This window comes from Drosophila simulans, chromosome 4 (genome assembly GCF_016746395.2).
Source record: "Drosophila simulans strain w501 chromosome 4, Prin_Dsim_3.1, whole genome shotgun sequence".
NCBI classification, from domain to species: domain Eukaryota; kingdom Metazoa; phylum Arthropoda; class Insecta; order Diptera; family Drosophilidae; genus Drosophila; species Drosophila simulans.
This window is the reverse complement of record NC_052524.2, coordinates 409,107-426,903: the sequence shown is the minus strand read 5'-3', so window position 1 is coordinate 426,903 and position 17,797 is coordinate 409,107. Positions and strand designations below refer to the sequence as shown.

General features: G+C 33.6%; 2 protein-coding genes across 4 annotated transcripts; one reads left to right on the top strand and one right to left on the bottom strand.

Annotated features, from left to right (window-relative positions):
- Positions 1–540: 540 nt before the first annotated feature.
- Positions 541–15,115, top strand: LOC6724711 (tau-tubulin kinase homolog Asator). 3 transcript variants are annotated; one of them, XM_016180579.3, is made up of 15 exons: positions 541–625; positions 1,529–1,689; positions 4,892–5,387; positions 5,487–5,852; positions 5,936–6,325; positions 6,389–6,592; positions 7,846–7,914; positions 7,977–8,186; positions 8,630–9,418; positions 9,607–9,746; positions 10,523–10,667; positions 10,853–11,237; positions 11,914–12,486; positions 12,888–12,987; positions 13,045–15,115. In XM_016180579.3, exons 2-15 carry the CDS (start codon positions 1,667–1,669, stop codon positions 13,274–13,276), a joined length of 4,122 nt encoding a protein of 1,373 aa, XP_016037279.1. In that variant the 5' UTR covers positions 541–625; positions 1,529–1,666; the 3' UTR covers positions 13,277–15,115. The 3 variants fall into 3 exon arrangements, with proteins under 3 accessions (XP_016037279.1, XP_016037278.1, XP_039152141.1); XM_039296207.2 differs by lacking the exon at positions 541–625 and adding an exon at positions 907–1,018; XM_016180578.3 differs by lacking the exons at positions 541–625; positions 9,607–9,746; positions 10,523–10,667 and adding an exon at positions 906–1,018.
- LOC27208628 lies at positions 14,259–17,669 on the bottom strand. The gene is given in 5 exon segments (XM_039296232.2): positions 14,259–14,575; positions 14,578–14,694; positions 15,416–15,589; positions 17,138–17,370; positions 17,477–17,669. Coding segments are annotated over 4 exon segments (468 nt in total). The 5' UTR covers positions 17,282–17,370; positions 17,477–17,669; the 3' UTR covers positions 14,259–14,542.
- Positions 17,670–17,797: the final 128 nt, after the last annotated feature.

The following is a 17,797-nucleotide window of genomic DNA, read 5'->3' as shown; positions in this document are numbered from 1 at the left end:
CAATTTAATATCGAATGGATCGATTAACGGAGCACGTCCTTCGATATCGTTTTGGCATCTGTGGAAATAGTGAAACAATACTATCTATTTTTGCATGCTCCGGTAATCGTATTTTTTTCGAATTTACTTTGATCAAAATCTTTTGATTTATTTTTTATGTGCTCTGGTTTTCGCAAAATTTACGAACAATACTTTTAAATTAATTAATGAATTTGTTTATATTGTAGATAAAATATATTATATATAATATATATATATATATATATATAGTTTTTATATTCGATTCGCGATAACTTATGTTTTCTTATAAGCTTATTATTTTTTTTTTTAGCAACTTTTATGGAACAGAAAAATTACAGAAAGTTAAAGAAAAATTGTGTTTTTAGGTTTTGTATTGATTTATACAAACATATTTTATTAGTAGCTAATTAAAATATATAAAAACTTTTTAAAGTGTGGAGCCGATAATAAAGCTGGTGCCTCGGTAGTTCGAACATCTGACAAATAATTGTCTGGCAACTCTATGACTGAAGGAGATCAGATGTTGAAGTGAACTTGTAAAAATAGATCTAAAATGCTTAGAATCTTTGAAGGAAAACCATGGAAGTCTTCTGTGATTGCCCCTGTAGATATACACTTTTTATTAGCCCTGGTTTAAACTCGAAACCAAACCAAGAAAAGGAAATTATAGAGATGAAAATATATAATCGTAGCAAAATTGAAGTGCCTCTTTTACTCCCGACTTTACTAAAAAATGCCATATATTATATAAAAACACAAGCTATATATATGTTGAAATAATTCGTTCTTGAAGATATCGTCTCAAATGGCTGCAAGTTTGCAGAGACTAAAGATAGCTGTTTATGTTATTCACGTATACACACATATCTGAATACCTTAGTATATACCTAAAAAATCCGTTCGATGCACAGAATGCCTAAAGATTCAGCGGGAAGCATTTGATAGAACAATATATTTTTTTAAATACAACTTTTCGCAGACTAATATGAAAATTTTGGTTAGTAAAATATTTTATTGGTGCATAACAAAAGGTTTGTCGTCAATAAAAAATATTTTATAAAGACCAATTTTAAAGTACCAAATTCAAATCCACCTTTTGCTGTTCGTTTTAATTAATTTATTATAATGTGATCGTCTTAAAAATAATACATTTACAAATGTGGTCATGTGAACAAATGGATACAAGTGGATCACGCGAATTCCGCGTTGTTATTTTTTCCACGTTTTCACGGAACTCCTCTATAATTAAATCAGTATTTAAAAATAGACACATTTGCCTATATAGCGTAAATAAACGTAATCATAAATACAGACGATAAGTGATGTGTGCTAATCTAAATAATTGTATACATTATTATTAATACAATAAATTGCTCTTAAGCAATAAGTAGCGTACTTATCGTATTACAACAGAATAAAATACAGCTTACGTCAAATTAAAGTACTTTTGCATTAAAATTATAAACAAAAAACGATTATATCATGCATAAATTATTCTATCTTACAGTTAATCATAACGGCTGCTTTAAGTAATACTTATATTACTTACGTTGATAGTTTTGCCATATTTTAGAAAATAAAAAAAACACATTAAACTCAAGTTCTAAGATATCCAAGTTTAAGGACAGCACAGAATTTGGCCAGCATGCATTTGCAGGAGTACCTCAGGTATGTTTTGGACTCATACTCTTCTTTAACATATGTGTAAGAAAAATAAAACTAAAAATATTATAGTAAGAACATAACAAGTGAAGGAAAAAAAGCAGTGCTGTTAGTTTTTTATAAATTGCGATGAATTTTCTTAATATGCCAGACGGTCAGACGGAAATGTGGTATTAAAATATAACGCCGTTATAATAAAATTCAATCTTTCACAAATATAAGCTGAAGGATGAAGTATTGAATTAGAACGGCAGCTATTTCTAACTCTATCGGTGAAATTATGAATGAATTTATATATTTTAAAACGTTCTAAATTTCTGAAAGCCTTTTTATATATATGAACTCAACTAGAATCGGTCCTAAGCGGGGCTTTGCCTATAAGTTTATAATTAAATCGCGAAACTTTCTAAATTGTGCAAAAGCTTATTGGTACAAGACACATTTTTATAGGGCAAGTCTCTCTTTTATAGCTCAAGAGGTCTCGACTTTCATACGGACGGACAGCACAAGATCGACTCGGCTATCGGTCCTGTTAATATATTGGTATACTCTATATAGTTGGAAATTTAACATTTTATCTGTTTTATAGATACTTAATACAAAGGGATATAATATTCCATGTATACTACGATTACACGTTTGAACTGTTTTGTCTTTGCCTTTCGAAGAAATCATTAAATATGGAAACAAAAGATCGAAATCGAAAGTTAAAAGATCCCTTTTTTGTTTCAGTATTATATAACTTTTGCGTAGTAATTTTCTGCAAAACCTAATACAAACAAGTAAATTTTGTAACGTCAAACGACGTTACACGTTATCAAATGACTGACTGTATTATTATGTATTACATGTTTCATAAGCACTGCGATCATGTTGAAATTCACCAGAAGAAGCATGGGTTTGGCAATTTATTTATTTATGTTTTTGAAAATTCTACTTATAAAATTATTTGCAAACGCTGACTTTTATACATACGTGCAGCTCTAATCAGACCTTCTATCCATGGCATAAACTAAGAATGTTATTATGTCATGTTTGAAGTTTTTACTGTTATTCGTTTATTAGCTGGAGTCAAGTTGGTACCGGCATGATACTGCAGAAAGCATGCGCAAGTCCCTCCAGGAAGGGGAGCTTATTTTTTGTCAGCTGGCTTTGAGTTCAACTAACAGAGAACTTTACTTGGACGGAAAAGCTCAATGAAGCTTAAAAATCGATACATTCATTTTATTCCGTGAAAACTCTTAAATATACAATATCATACAAATCTAATAAGTTAGTAATTTTATGTTCATGTACTGTGTGTGATTAAAATAAGCAAAGCTAAACATCGTCAAAAAAAGTTGGCATGTGCTTCATCCTGCTATACACCGCCAATAAAAGAAATTCCATAGGAAAGCGATTAATATTTGTGAATACTTTTTAACTTGTTCAATAAAATATAAATAAATTCGTTTAAAGTTCGCATTTTTCCAAGTAGATTCCACATTCTCCTGGTATGTATAAATTTATTTAGAAAAAATCCAGTTTTAACAGCCACCAACTTAGGCGGTGAGTTGTGAGACACAAAACTTGGACAGAAGTTTCCTTGAATATAAAATGTACGTACAGATATTTTGTTTCATTCTAAGGAGAAAATAACCATTTAAAGCTAGATTTTGGAAAGGCTATTAGTTTTAAATCCTCACTTTCTGGTCATATCTTACACGATTTACCAATTAGCATTGGACGTTGTGTAAAGTACTAATTTCAAAGAAAAAAGTATTTTTCAAATGATGGAAGTAACTTATTTTGTTTCTATGCCGAATAAACTAATAATTAGGCACCTGTATAAGGCTTTACAAAACAACATAAAATAATATTATATCTGGGAGTTCCAATTTATAAAACACATTACATGAAAATCGATAAAGTTCCATATGCCTGTCGTTTATTGTGCATACATTTCCGGCTCAGATGTAAATGTAGATTACCGTCTTTGTATTAAGTCGACAAATTGAATGTGCTAGAAAGATTAATATAACGGGTGTCCTCTATGATTGTGCAACATTTTTAAATACAATGCAAATTCAATGTCTTTATAGGCTTGGAATATTTTTTGTTACAGCTTAACAACACTTTAAAAAGTAGTAGCTAAAATAAGAACCTCATTGACGGAACTGACGGAAAGGAATACCCCAAATACACATATTATTTATGCTTAAGGGACTGTTTACAATGGTGTTTACTTCTGGTGAAATTTTACAAGTCACAATAAAATGTGTTCTGAATTTCTTGATGTATAAGAAGAAGATAAGATCCCTAAACAGCTGACGCGGACATAACGAATGAAGAACCAGCGTTGCCGTTATGCCTATTTACAGATTTTTTAATTTTCAAAGAAACAGCAATTGTGTAAAATGAGACATATTTTTGGGTATGTGCGTATACTAATTTTGTTCGCCCAGAGTGAAAAATATATGAGATGTTTCCGATGTTTTGGTGATAGTTGCGTATGTATGTATGTACTTACAATTCTCGTCAGATTTCCAAACCATCAAAATTTTACTTGCTAACAAAAAACTACCGACTAATCGAAATAGCTCATGTTAAAGTAATAGCACGTTTATGTGCTATAGTATCAATAGGAAACACAACGAGACTCAAAATGTTCGAATTCCATTGTTTGTATGGGAGTTAAACATATCATCGTTGTTTTCTATGCGTTGTATCAGTTTTATTTATTTACTTATTGGTATTTATCTGACAAAAATATATTTTTGTATTTAAAACATAATACTGCTCAGAACTGCTCATATACGAGATCTAAGATTTTAGAAGATATGTATGTACAATTTTGGGAAACAAAAACTTTAAGGAAAGGCTCCTTTTAGAAATCTGTGTAGAAATTTCGTTATCCGACATTAATGGGCACAAAGAAGAATAATTTTGAATATCGATTTTTATGAAAAATCATACATCGATGTTTTCATCGATGTTTTTCGAGCTCTTTCTTAAACTGTGCCTGTTAAAATATTTTTTTGCGTTTTAGAGCGCCCAAAATGATCTGTATATTCCGTTTATAGTCAACTGATGATTTGGGCTATAGGCATTTACTATGCGTTCCGTAAGTCGTTCTAAAGATGCGTTCAAATGGACCCACTGTTTTTTGTATTATGTGGATTTTCTAGATATGGCTAAGCAATGCAATGCCTTTATTTTCTTTTTTCAGAAACGACGAAAATGCATCCGCGCCCGACGATGGAAATCAATCATGCCAGCCTTCTTCCAATCAAGATCAGTACCTAAATCCTAACCGCAATTGCCAGAAAAACCTGTTGAGGCTTTACCCACCACCCCCATCTAAACCACCGCCGCTCATTGGTGCCATCCTGCAAACCCGTCTTCTACATCAGATAAGCCCGTCCGCAATCGCAGAAGCGGATGCAGACTTGAATGCAGTAGGGGAGCTTCTACACCCAAATGTCCTGCAGCGGTCAGCAACTTTGCCAGCAAAACACAACCGCTTAGGGGTTCGAAGCCGCGTGACCTTTAAGGTCCCTTCGTCTAAACTCCCTGCTCACGATTCGTATTCTCATCAACCCCGAAATCAGGTTGCAGTCGCTGAAAAGGACGGAATATTGGTAGACGTCAAGGCGAAAGAGTCCGTCAAGATGACTTCTGAGGATTTGCTGCAGCCAGGTCATGTTGTAAAGGAGCGTTGGAAGGTGTGTTTTATATTTAATGCGTACATACATAGGCGTCCATAATTCCACACATTGACTTAGATATATGTATTTATTTTATTTAAATTGTATACCTTGCAGGTTGTCCGTAAAATTGGTGGAGGCGGCTTTGGAGAGATATACGAGGGTCAAGATCTTATTACCCGTGAACAAGTCGCACTTAAAGTAGAGTCCGCCCGCCAGCCTAAGCAGGTGCTGAAAATGGAAGTCGCAGTTCTTAAGAAATTGCAGGGAAAGGAGCACGTATGTCGATTCATCGGATGTGGGCGGAATGATCGATTTAACTATGTGGTGATGCAGCTCCAAGGAAAGAATTTAGCTGAACTCCGACGCGCTCAGCCGCGAGGCGCATTTTCGCTTAGTACAACACTTAGGTTAGGGTTACAAATTTTAAAGGCCATTGAGTCCATCCATTCAGTGGGATTTCTTCATCGTGATATTAAACCGGTAATAGCAGAAATTTTGTTATGTTTACAATATTTTCGGGTGGTCAAACAAAAAATCTAAATAATTGTTCTTCTGCATTTTAGAGCAATTTTTCTGTGGGTCGTTTGCCTTATAATTGTCGACGCGTCTATATGCTTGACTTCGGATTGGCGCGTCAGTACACCACTGGCACAGGGGAAGTGCGGTGTCCAAGAGCTGCTGCAGGTTTTCGCGGCACGGTTCGTTATGCTTCTATTAATGCGCACCGAAATAGAGAAATGGGACGCCACGATGATCTGTGGTCATTGTTTTATATGCTCGTTGAGTTTGTAAATGGGCAGCTGCCATGGCGAAAAATTAAAGACAAGGAACAAGTTGGGTTGACAAAGGAAAAATATGACCACAGAATACTGTTAAAGCATTTGCCGTCTGATTTGAAGCAATTTCTGGAGCACATTCAATCTCTTACATATGCAGACCGCCCAGACTACGCGGTAAGTCGAAGATAATCCCAAAAGATAATTTTATACAATAAAATAAAATTTAATCATCTATAGATGCTTATTGGCTTGTTCGAGAGGTGTATGAAAAGACGTGGGGTCAAAGAGTCGGATCCATATGACTGGGAAAAAGTGGATTCCACTGCAATTGGAAACATAAGTGCAACAGGCAATCCATCAATTCCTATAAAAAACGATTATATGCACGGAAATATTACGCAAATGACGGTGGCAGCATCTAACGCAAGTGGCACCGAATACGTAAGTTATTTTATAATTTGGTTTGGTGTACTGGCCGATATTTACAAAGCAAATAAGTAAAATATAGTAAATACTGTGTATATTACGTATATACTATGCATATATATATATAAGTCCGTTAGTTATATTTTCTTACAATTCACTTATTTAATGATGAAAACTCACGTTGTGACGAAGGGCACCGCGAGCTTCGAGAGGGTACAAGGACATTATAATAAGAAGATGCGTAACGGCCATACATATACATATTTGCACTATGCAGACACTTCGGGAGACTGCAAAAATTGCTCCATTAGCTTGCGTAAAGTTGAGAGAATCGAAATATTTTAAAAATTTCGTTGAAAAATGCTTAATTATTGTTTTATATAAATATGGGTTGTTGTGTAGTAATAATGTTTTGAATCTTAAACTAGTATCAAAAACCAGCAGTACCAGCTCCAAGTCAAAGTTAGATCGCAAAACTAAAAAATACGAAACTAAAATTTTCTATTGATGCAATATTACTAAGGACACCTATATTTTCAACAGTTTAACAGTCTTTGTCTTACAAATATTTGTTCATGCGTTCGCGTTATGGAGATTTAAGTGGGAATTGTAACTTTGGAAAAACTCTTTATTGTCGTGAATGATCTCAGATAGATTTATCAACTAGATCGTCTGTGCAGGGAATCTGACCATGAATAAACATATACATTCTATAGGGGGTACGCTGGCTTATTACATATAAGCAATGCACACCGTGTGAACCCAAAAAGCCAACAAAGGAATTATAGGAGCTAGGATTCCAAAAACAGACGCTAACGGCCAAGAGCCTCACAAAACTGCCACCCACACACATTTGAAAAAGATTGCCAATTGCCAATTTCTACATAACTGCCAACATACACTCTTTGGAAAAATTTCTTCCAAATTTTCTGTTGTTTTATTTTTGTTGTCAATTTCCATTGAAGCGCTAAAAAATGTTTAGTATCTACTCATATCTGCAAATATTTAGCCTTGTAACTAAATATTTTAAAACCAGCGTTTAGAATCAAAAGTTAAATTATTTGTAAATGTGTCGATTAGTTGTAACTAAATTTTATATTACACATTTTTTGAGTTGATGGAGCTATAGTAATTCTTCCTCGCCTAATAGGTGTGTTTGTTTTATGTGCGAATTAAATGTTTTAAGAAAAACGGCTCAATTAATTTGGCTTGCCGAAAGCAACATCCTCCCTCTTTTGACTCTTTATCTATTCTCTCCATTTTAACAGATACGAAAGCGGGCCGAAATCGAAACCGCTCATATAACTGCGACCGATCCCCTTAACATAAAAGAAAAAGTAAGTGAAGCAAAGCTAAATCAGATTTGGATTTTGGTAAAAAAAATTGTAATATATTAAAGGTTGATAAAAACTGCAATGCAACTTCACTGGCACAGCCAGTAAAAGGATCTGGCGAAGCCCTGATACAACATGGTAATACTGCAAATAATCAAAATATCACATCAAAAGGACTGCAACAGCCATCTACGTTAACAAACTCCCAAGTAGCCATACCAAATATCCAAAGTGCACCAATCAAGTCATCAATGATTGAAAGAGAGGATGTACAGGTAATGTTACCACATTCAGGATTTCATGCAAAGAACTATCAACCGCAAACGGGAAAGGATGTTTTTCATAATTAATTACAATTACTTCGTATTGGGGTGTCAACTAATATGTCCATATGAAGATAAACATTGTAAACAAACATCATATTGACAAATCTACTTTTTCATTTATGGATTAGGAAACAACATTTCCCGAAAGAACAGTTCACACTTAAATTGCTTAATATGTCTTACAGTCATAGTGTACGATTTTCGATTTTTGAACCCTCTGCTCTTGCCAGTCATTTTTATAATCGTTGCACGTAAATTAAAGGGGGTAACCGACCAAGCATATTTAGAATTCCTCTAAGAGTAACGGATATAATTAGGGTTTATCTTGTAGTGTCATACCGCGGTACCGCCCTTGAACCTTGCCTTGTGTTTCTAAACTACATTTTTTACAGTATACGAAGCTGGAAGAGAGGGCACCGACAAAATTTATGAAACCAAATGGAGAGTGTGATAATGTTGATATAGCTGCAAAGTGTGTTTTTGATCAAAAGAACGTTGAATCAAATGACACTGACATAGCTGGCAGAGCTTCCTTAAGCGGGATCGAACAGCATCAAAAGTCGCAAATAAAAAAACATAATTCACCAGAGATTACTAATAAGCACATACAGAGGACAGGGGCAGTAACAAACGATAAAACCTCTGAAGTCAATCGGTCAACGGAGGAACAAAAATCTACGTTTGGGCGACTACGTGTGCTAACAGCTCCGCCAATGAGTGTACATGATCTAACAACGGGTGGAGGCCATAGCCAACAAGTGTCAGATTTAACTGGAAAACAAGATCCATATGCTGCCACCACCAATGCTGCCCCAATAGGTATAAACAGCACGTCTACAAAATTTGGCAGCCAGCATGGTCAAATTTTTGGACTGGCAGCCATGCCGCCGATTAATCGCCGTTCTGCAACCTCTACAAATTTACGGCCATCTTCCTCGGCAAGTCAAAGGGTTAATAGTGGGTCGGCAATTGGAGGAGGAGTTGGTAACGGAAGCAACACTGCCAGAAGTAGCGTTGCAGGTGACCATTCGGTCACCCAATTTGCTTTAATAGACGACGAGAACGTTTCAGCTTTGCAGCAAGTAACCAAAGGAGGTGCTCTCACGTTGGCATCGCAATGGAAGAGTCAGTTCGATGATTCCGAGGATACTACGGATAACGAATGGAATAGAGAACACCAGGTAAGTTTGAAGACTAAAAAATACCATACTTAAAATGTCTCTCGTATATAAGCCTTTTTCATAATATCCGAATAATGTTAACTTATATCACAATCATGGGCTTATAATGAAAAATGTGGCCACATGTTTTTGATTGTTGTAAATTAATAAACACGTGATGAATATATCAAGTAAATTTTGCCTCACAGTTGCAACCCAATTTGGAGCAATTGATTAAACTGGATATTTCATTGCCCTTAACTGAAGCCAAACCATTTCCGCAAAATGTCGTCGCTGATACAGGCAAATTAATTAATCCTCCAGCCGAAGCAAAGGAGAGACCGAATAGGTAAGTCTTATACATATAAAAAGTAATCATTTATATGTCAAAGGTGGCACAATAGAAGTTAAGTGAAGTTAAAATCACGTCAAATCAAATTCCGTTCCCAACATGTTCTGTGAAACGTACGGACATCTATTAACGCCGAAACAAACATTCGCATCGCCTGTCTATGGAGTCTGCATGCTTAATCTTAACTTACTAGCTGTTATAGTTCCTCAGATCATAACGTTGATACGGACGAACTACTCGAATATTGATCTTGTTGTATGTATTTTATAGTATTTTTTTTTTTATATATATTTTCATAATTTTTTTAGTCGTGTAAATTTCTATTGATTTGAAAAAAAATGTTGCTAGACCCACTATAACGCTCTAAAGCCGCCAAAACGGTCACGTCCACGCTTTGGAACAATTTTTAAATTTTTTCTTATTTTATTCCTCAATATTTATCGATATCCCAGAAAAATGATAAAATTTCGCGTTCGCACTCACACTAGCTGAGAAACGGGTTTCAGATAGTCAGGGAACTCGAATATTGCATTTTCTCTTGTTTCATATTATTATTAACCTAGTAAATTCCTTTCGATTTGATCAAAAACTTTTTCTCATTATATTCTCCAACATCTATTGATATGTCAGAAAAATTATGACATTTCCCGTTCTAAATTCCACTAACTGAGGAACGATCTGATCTGATACTTATCTGGGAACTGGACTATAGTGTTCCCTCTTGTCTTATATATAAACTATATAAGCTATGAAATATAATGTGCTCATTATAGGTACACACTAAACATAACTGGAATTGAGAATTATGAAGCTTTGAGAACCTCCATACCAAACTGCTGGTCCGAGCCTGCAATGGGTAATGTATTACGAAAAGGCTTGGAGCCTCCGGCTGTGCAACAAGCCGCATTTGATGACACAGTAAGCATATTTAACAAATCTCTACCGGTGGTAATATTTATATATTTGCATGCATTAATTTTTTTTGTTTTTACCCTTAACGGAAGACATTTTAAGTAAATTAGTTTAAGATAGCATCAATTTAATTAACCACTTTGCCAAAAAAAACCTGGGGGTAATGTATTTATATTTATTTAAATTTTTAGGTATATCGTATGGATATTGCGAGGAATGTCTGTGTGCGAGAAACATATTCGGAAATCACTCATTTGGCTAGGCCCAGCACTTCGTCGGTTTTAAGGAATATACTACCATCTCCTTTAAAAAATGATTCAGCACTTCAACATAGTACGAATGACAGTATAGATAAATCGAGACATCGGAACAGCCTTCCCAATGTTTCATTTAACGATATTTTTGACGACCTACAAATGAAACTAAATTCCGGCGGAATGCTTGCTGAGGACGCTAAAATGCCTTGGCGAGTACAGACTAAGGCATGCCAAGAACAAAACTTAGATTTAGGATCTGTGATCCAGGAAAACCACGGTTGCATTAGTGGGCGACTAGAAATTCGTGTTATTCCCAAAGGTAATTATACATTGTTATTATCTTTGTGGCTTTCCTAGCTACAATCAATTTGTTGAAATAATTGACCTATTTAAAATGTAGTGGGTATTAATGTAATCTATATGGACTAATGGTTTGTGTTTTGTTCGTGGCCAAAATGTTTTTGACTTATCGATAGATATTAGGAAACCCAATGATATACAGGCATGCTCCGGTAATCGTAATATTTCCTCCATTTCGTTTTTAGGTGCCCTGATTTTTGAAAAAATTTTGCTATCGGAATGTTTTGTAAACGTACTTGCCGACAGCAAAATTTTTTTGTTAAATTTGAAGTTGGTTCAGAAAAAAATATTTTTTATAAACTAAGTAGGTGGCAGATGATCTTGTGGTGATGTGGAATAAACATCAATAGACCACTGAGTAAACTATTTATTTCCCTTGGTAAATAAGAATTCGAAAACCGTAGCACCGATTTTGCGAATTCAATTCGAAATCGTAAAATTCTTACGAATTTATTTATACATTATCAACTAGATCACGTATTCACAGCAGCATTTTTAAGTTGCCAAAGTTTTTTTAATTAAGTCATATTAAAATCAAATCTTTTGTTAATATAGCTTTGCTTGGATCTATTTTCCAATTAGTTATAAAATTTGTTTCTTAAAGAAGAATAACACATTTCTGGTTCCCCAAACAGATACCTCCCATCCGGATGATTCTGTTTACTATGATGCAATGGGAGCTGTTAAAAATACTCCAACCGCTAATGAAGGACACGACCATTCTGATCAAGCCGTTAATAACTGTGATGAAATGGAGGCAACATCTGCCGTAATAACTTTCCCAAAAAAAGCAATCAGCAAAATTATGTCACCACCCGGCAGGGATGTCACCGAAGAGCGAATCGGAGCTAGTTTATGTAGCCTTTATTCTGCGGGGGTCAATAAACTAAAGTTAAATGGAAACACTGCCACCAGAACTCAATTTAAAAAAGGCAGCACTGACGGTTTCGGCGAGAATGAGTCAGGAGTTGATTTTCCTCTGTTGAATCCAAGCAAAATTCCAGTACGCCAATCAAAATGTGCATCATGGGCAGGTGCTGAATTTATAAGTGCATCTAAGACACTTGAGTCCGTAGAAGTCCCACAGGAAATCCCTTACCATCCACAGTCTGATACGACATATTCTGTAATGGATACTATACCTGTTCGGAAAACCACTTACTCCATTGCTTTAGAATGCCCTCCTAATATATCAGATCTTACACCAGGTTTGTCATACTTTTATTGTAAATTATGGCTGTTTTCAATATTTTCGTAAATAAACCTTTATGTAATTATTAACGTATCTTCACGTATAATTTCACATCCTAAATTGTATATAGTCTACAAAATTGGGTTATTTATAATACTACTAATGGATTATATTTTAGTTTTTTTCTAAATGTGTCTATTGTAAAAATGTGTCTATTGTAAATTGAAGGGTTTATAGTGGGTTTATAAAAATTGACCTGAAAAGAGACCTATTGGGCACGGATGAAATTGTCAGATGTGATTTATTTATATAACTATAAAAGAGTTGTCACGAGCACACTTTTGGTATGCTCTTGCATTACATTTATGGGCCAAAACATGAATTATCACCGCATTCATTTGATTTATATTGATTTAGGCTTACGTCGGCGTAGAGAATCAACTGAAGGAAAGTATGTCACGGACCCAACACAATTGCCCCTTAAATTCCAAAGACCTCGATCTCGAACTTCTAGCAGGTATGTCCTTATAATGAATGTGTGTAATGCACTCTAATTGAATATACATTTTTTAAGAACCCGTGGCATTCCCAATGCAATGCTTGAAAATTCTGATGATAACGAGACTGTAATGAGCGCGGAAAAAGCTGGACATGGTCATGTCGTCAAAAGCGCAGGAGTAAATAATTTTACAACTAGTGAAAATTCAGCCGACCTACACCCTAAATGCACCATTTCACCACCACCGGGGGATCCAAAAATTGAAAATAGTGCGCGTCTTCGTCGTTACAGGCATAATATAGACTAATCGTATAACTTCAGGCTAAGTAAAGTATGTATAGGCTCCAGAGCAGTGCATCATGGTGGTTTAAGTATAAAAGCTGTGTGACAAGTAGAATCATTGGCAATTAAGTTCTTTATTCAGTCAATATTCAATATTCGTTTTCAGCATTTTTTTGTAGCTAGAAACAAAATGTCGTATTTTTGCCTTTTTCAATTAAACATTTATGTTACCCATAAACGGACACAATAGGTTTTATACGCGTTCGAAAATAACACTTGGATTTACCCAAATTATAACCTAATAGATTTTTGTCCAGCTCCAAAATTGGATACTAACATGCATTTTGGTTGCAAAAATTTATTTTTGGTGCTGAATGTAGACCTTCTAAGCTCACAGCGGACAGCCATTGCTAGATCGACTCTGTTGCTGAAGAATACATATATCTAAATGCACTTTCAGGGAAGGCCTGTACATCACCTTCACAGTTGCAAGGGAATACTAACTCAATTTAGATATTTAAACAAACAACTTTTGTTTGTCAAATGGCAATATATCCCAACGCTCTGTATGCTCTGTGGCCATTCATTTCATTTAAATATAATTTCCGTCCTCGGGCTTACTTAATTTAATAGAAAAAAAAACTCATAAGATAATTTCCCCAAACCTAAACATGGTGTTTATATACAAGATAAGAATTGTGAAAACACAAATATTGGATGCCTAGACCGATTGCTCTATTATATAAATTAGAATAACGTAATTTAAAAGTCATGGATTAGGACACATTGCTGTACTTAACAGAAATTTCTTTGGTTTATATATAATAACCTCTGCAATAAAATGCTCCAAGTTTTTCAATCTATACTTCGTTATTTAGTTTTACAGCTTTTTTCAATGAGCCTATCGTAATTTTAATTTCCGGAATATGTGCAATTTTTGTGTGTCCTGAACCTTGAAAGTGATTTTTATAGAAATAAGTTTTTAAATTTTATTTAAGAATATAAAATATGTTATAAAAACGTTATTTATTTATTGTATATACTCGCTATAATTTTAAAAGTAACAGATAAAATTATACTCTAAAAGTGTAACATTACATTTAATAATAAAGCGTTGGCAGCAATTGTTCTTAAAAACAAGGCAAACCAAATATAAAAGTTTAATTGAAATGTGTATGTTTTTTGATTATTAAGTATCAGTGTTATACCTAATTATAATACCTATTTAATACAAATATGTATTTTTAACAAAATTTGTTCTTAATATTAATTTTTGTTAAAAAGGATTTTGTTAAAAGGACTGAAACTCGGCGATCTTTTTATAAATCTATTAGGTGTGCAAAATAAACAAAGATTCGGTGTGGAAGCTTTAATTTTCGTGATCAACTCATCAGAGGAATCAAGAGTCTTCATCTGTACATTCATAATTGCTTGTAGTGACTCCTGAAAGATTTGATAAAATTAAATTAAAATAACATTTAACATTATTTACACCTAACACATTATAATTTCTATTATTTTCCCATAAAGTAGGTACTTTGTTTTTCATTTTTTATATAGAACAAACAGTTCATTCTTTCTTATATACCTAGTAAATCATAAAGTAAATCATTTTTTAAGAAACGCTTTTTCGCTGCTCCGCTCTCTTCATACTTCATACTTTGTATACACTTGCTTGTGAGAGTAAAATCAATAAGCAAGAAAGTGTATATGTACGTGTTGTAGAAGACGACTTTTGAGTCTATTAATTTAAATTTTAAGATTTTGTAGGGAGCACTTCTCTTACATAAACGGTAACTTGTTCCATCGACTATTTTAACAAACGAATATTAATAAACTTCTTTAAAAAATGATAGTCACGATATACATTTTTCTATAACATTTTGGTGCAGCAGCTATGTGATATAATGCGCAGATCTGGGCCATTCCGGCTTAAAACTACCCCAAAACTCAAGAACAAGTTGGCGTAGAACTGCTGATACTGATCAATATCTGATATATGATCATATATGTAAATGTGAAGTTTCTGGTGTTGGTCCTCAACTAATTAATTATAAACTCTATTAAGAAGTTTTTAATGACCCAGGAAATACGTAAAAATATTATATATAAACTAAATATATTATGTCCTAATGGCCTATTTAACTGAAATAAAATATCTTACCTTTAATTTGCCAATTTCAGTGCGGAGAAGTATGATTTTAGTCTCGCCATTGACTAATGAATCTCTTATGTTATAGATTTCGTTTTGAAGATTTATAAGTGTATCGTCGAAACTGTTTAATGAATTATTTTCGCTAAATACCCTCGATCGCATACCCAATGATGTTTTTCGTATCTGTATTTAAAAAGTGTTTCACATACATATGTATGCACATACATGCATTCATGTACACATTTGAATACAATAGGAGATGCATAGGTATCCCGCATGTTTATTTTTTAATTTTAAATAATTTACTGTTATAAAACAATGAAATTCGGAATGTGGATAACCGCATCTATTTGAAACTTAGCTTACATTACAATAAAGAAATTGGGCTCGGAAAATCGAATTTTTGAAATTTGAAAGCTGGAATCGTTTGCCCATTTTTTGCCCTAATCAGTTTTTTTTTTTAATGACCAGTTTTTGAGATCTAAGTTGTCAAAAAAGTTCAAACAATTGTGGAAATCTAAAAATTGATTTTTTTAAACATTTTTTTAAAGTCGCATTAACATTGTTTGCCCATAAATAATTTCCTTTGGTCACCCTTTAAAATTAGTTTTTTGTGTGCCCATCCTTTAAATTTAGGTATTTTCGTTTGCCATCTTTCGGCGGACAGAAGCTCTTACTTAACAAGCACATGTATTTACGCTACATACATACATACATAGATCGCAGTCCGCTACATGTTTTTTTTTTAATATATACATATACATATTCGCTTACAAATCATACATTTTTCTTGATAAATTGATAAATTTCATGCTAGTAATTTAATTCGAGAATTTTCTTGAACTTGGAGTGTGTTGATGAACTTTCATATAAATGTATATATATATATATATATATATATATATATATATGTTCACTATCATCATATAAGTAAGTGCTTCTGTCCGCCGATCCTAAAACATGTGAATTGGCGCCACAACTTACAGTTATTACATACATATGTACAGATTTAGTTGTAATAGGTGGGAACACGAAAAAGCTATTTTTAAGGGATGGGCAAACGTTTTTAAAAAATATTTATTTTAACGTATGAGCCAATGAAAAAAACTAGTTTTAAAGGATGGACAAACGATAAAAACTAATAATAATGATAGGGCATACTCTTTTTTTATTGATAATATTTAGTTTTAAGAGATTGGCAAACGCTTTATTCTCTGAGTAGAGCGAGATTAACTCAAATGTCTTATATTTTCCAAAGTATAAATTCTTAAAAATTCTAAAGGTAACGTGGGCAAACAATGTTATTGCGATTTAAAAAAAAAAATTGAAAAAAGTAAATTTTTTATTTATTGCAAATTGTTGAACTTTTTCGAAAATTCAGATCTCAAGAACTGGACGTGGGCAAAAAAAAAACTAATTTGCAGCCAAACATGCGCAAACGATTCCAGCTTTCAAATTTCAACAATTCAATTTTTCCGACCCCAGCTTTTTTGAGCTCATGGGTATGTGTGTGACTAGAATCTTCATGCTTAATATCAACTTTCGAGTTTTTATAGTTCACGAGATCACAGCGTTCAGATGGATAGACAGACGGACTAACAGTTGCTCGATAATTGACCGACTGCATATGAAATCTTTATTAGTAGTAAGGAAATACGATACCTATACACCTATTATTGTTAACATAGGTGCAAGCGTGTATTCGTTGGGAATCAGATTATCCATCCTTACCTGATTCTTAAGAGTTTCGTCAATGTGAATGGTAGACGTCTTCCGAATTATGTCATGCGAATATTTAAAGTTAACGGGTCCCAAGATCCCGCTCTCTACGAAAAAATGTTTTGCTTTATCAATGTTCGAGTTCAATGGTTGCATTTCTTAGTTTTTATTGGATTAAAAAAGAAGTAAAACGTTGTGCAGATCAATGTTGAAGATCTTCTTATACTGAGTATTTTAATAATTGTCTGAAAAGTTTAAAGGATTTGAGCTTTAAGTAGAATAAAACTTTTTATTACACTTACACATATATAAATAGATATGTTCATATATTGTTTTTTTTTTATATCTTACCCTTTTCTATAAAATATTAATGGCCGAAGATCTGTTCGCATGTTTCTTTATGTGAATACTCGACTAGAACAAATATTGAAAACAATACGTAACCCATTAAAAGTCTTAAGATATTATTTTCCTGTTAAGTGCTCGAAAATATAACTAGTATTCTATCACTAGTTTTAAGTCATTATACATTATAGCCTCTTTCCACTAAATTACCTCTATACACATGTTTAGCATTATATGGCACTCGGTAATTTCATAGCTGTTCTGGGCATCACGTTCTTTCCACAATAAATATAACTTCAGATGCTGTTAACATTTTTAGTACCATTT

What these genes read in the sequence shown, in the direction of transcription:
- LOC6724711 (XM_016180579.3), top strand. Translation starts at nt 1,667, where the DNA reads ATGCATTTGCAGGAGTACCTCAG. An exon ending in TTGAAAGAGAGGATGTACAG is followed by an intron (nt 8,187 to 8,629) that starts GTAATGTTACCA and finishes CATTTTTTACAG; the next exon opens with TATACGAAGCTGGAAGAGAG. An exon ending in AATGGAATAGAGAACACCAG is followed by an intron (nt 9,419 to 9,606) that starts GTAAGTTTGAAG and finishes TTTGCCTCACAG; the next exon opens with TTGCAACCCAATTTGGAGCA.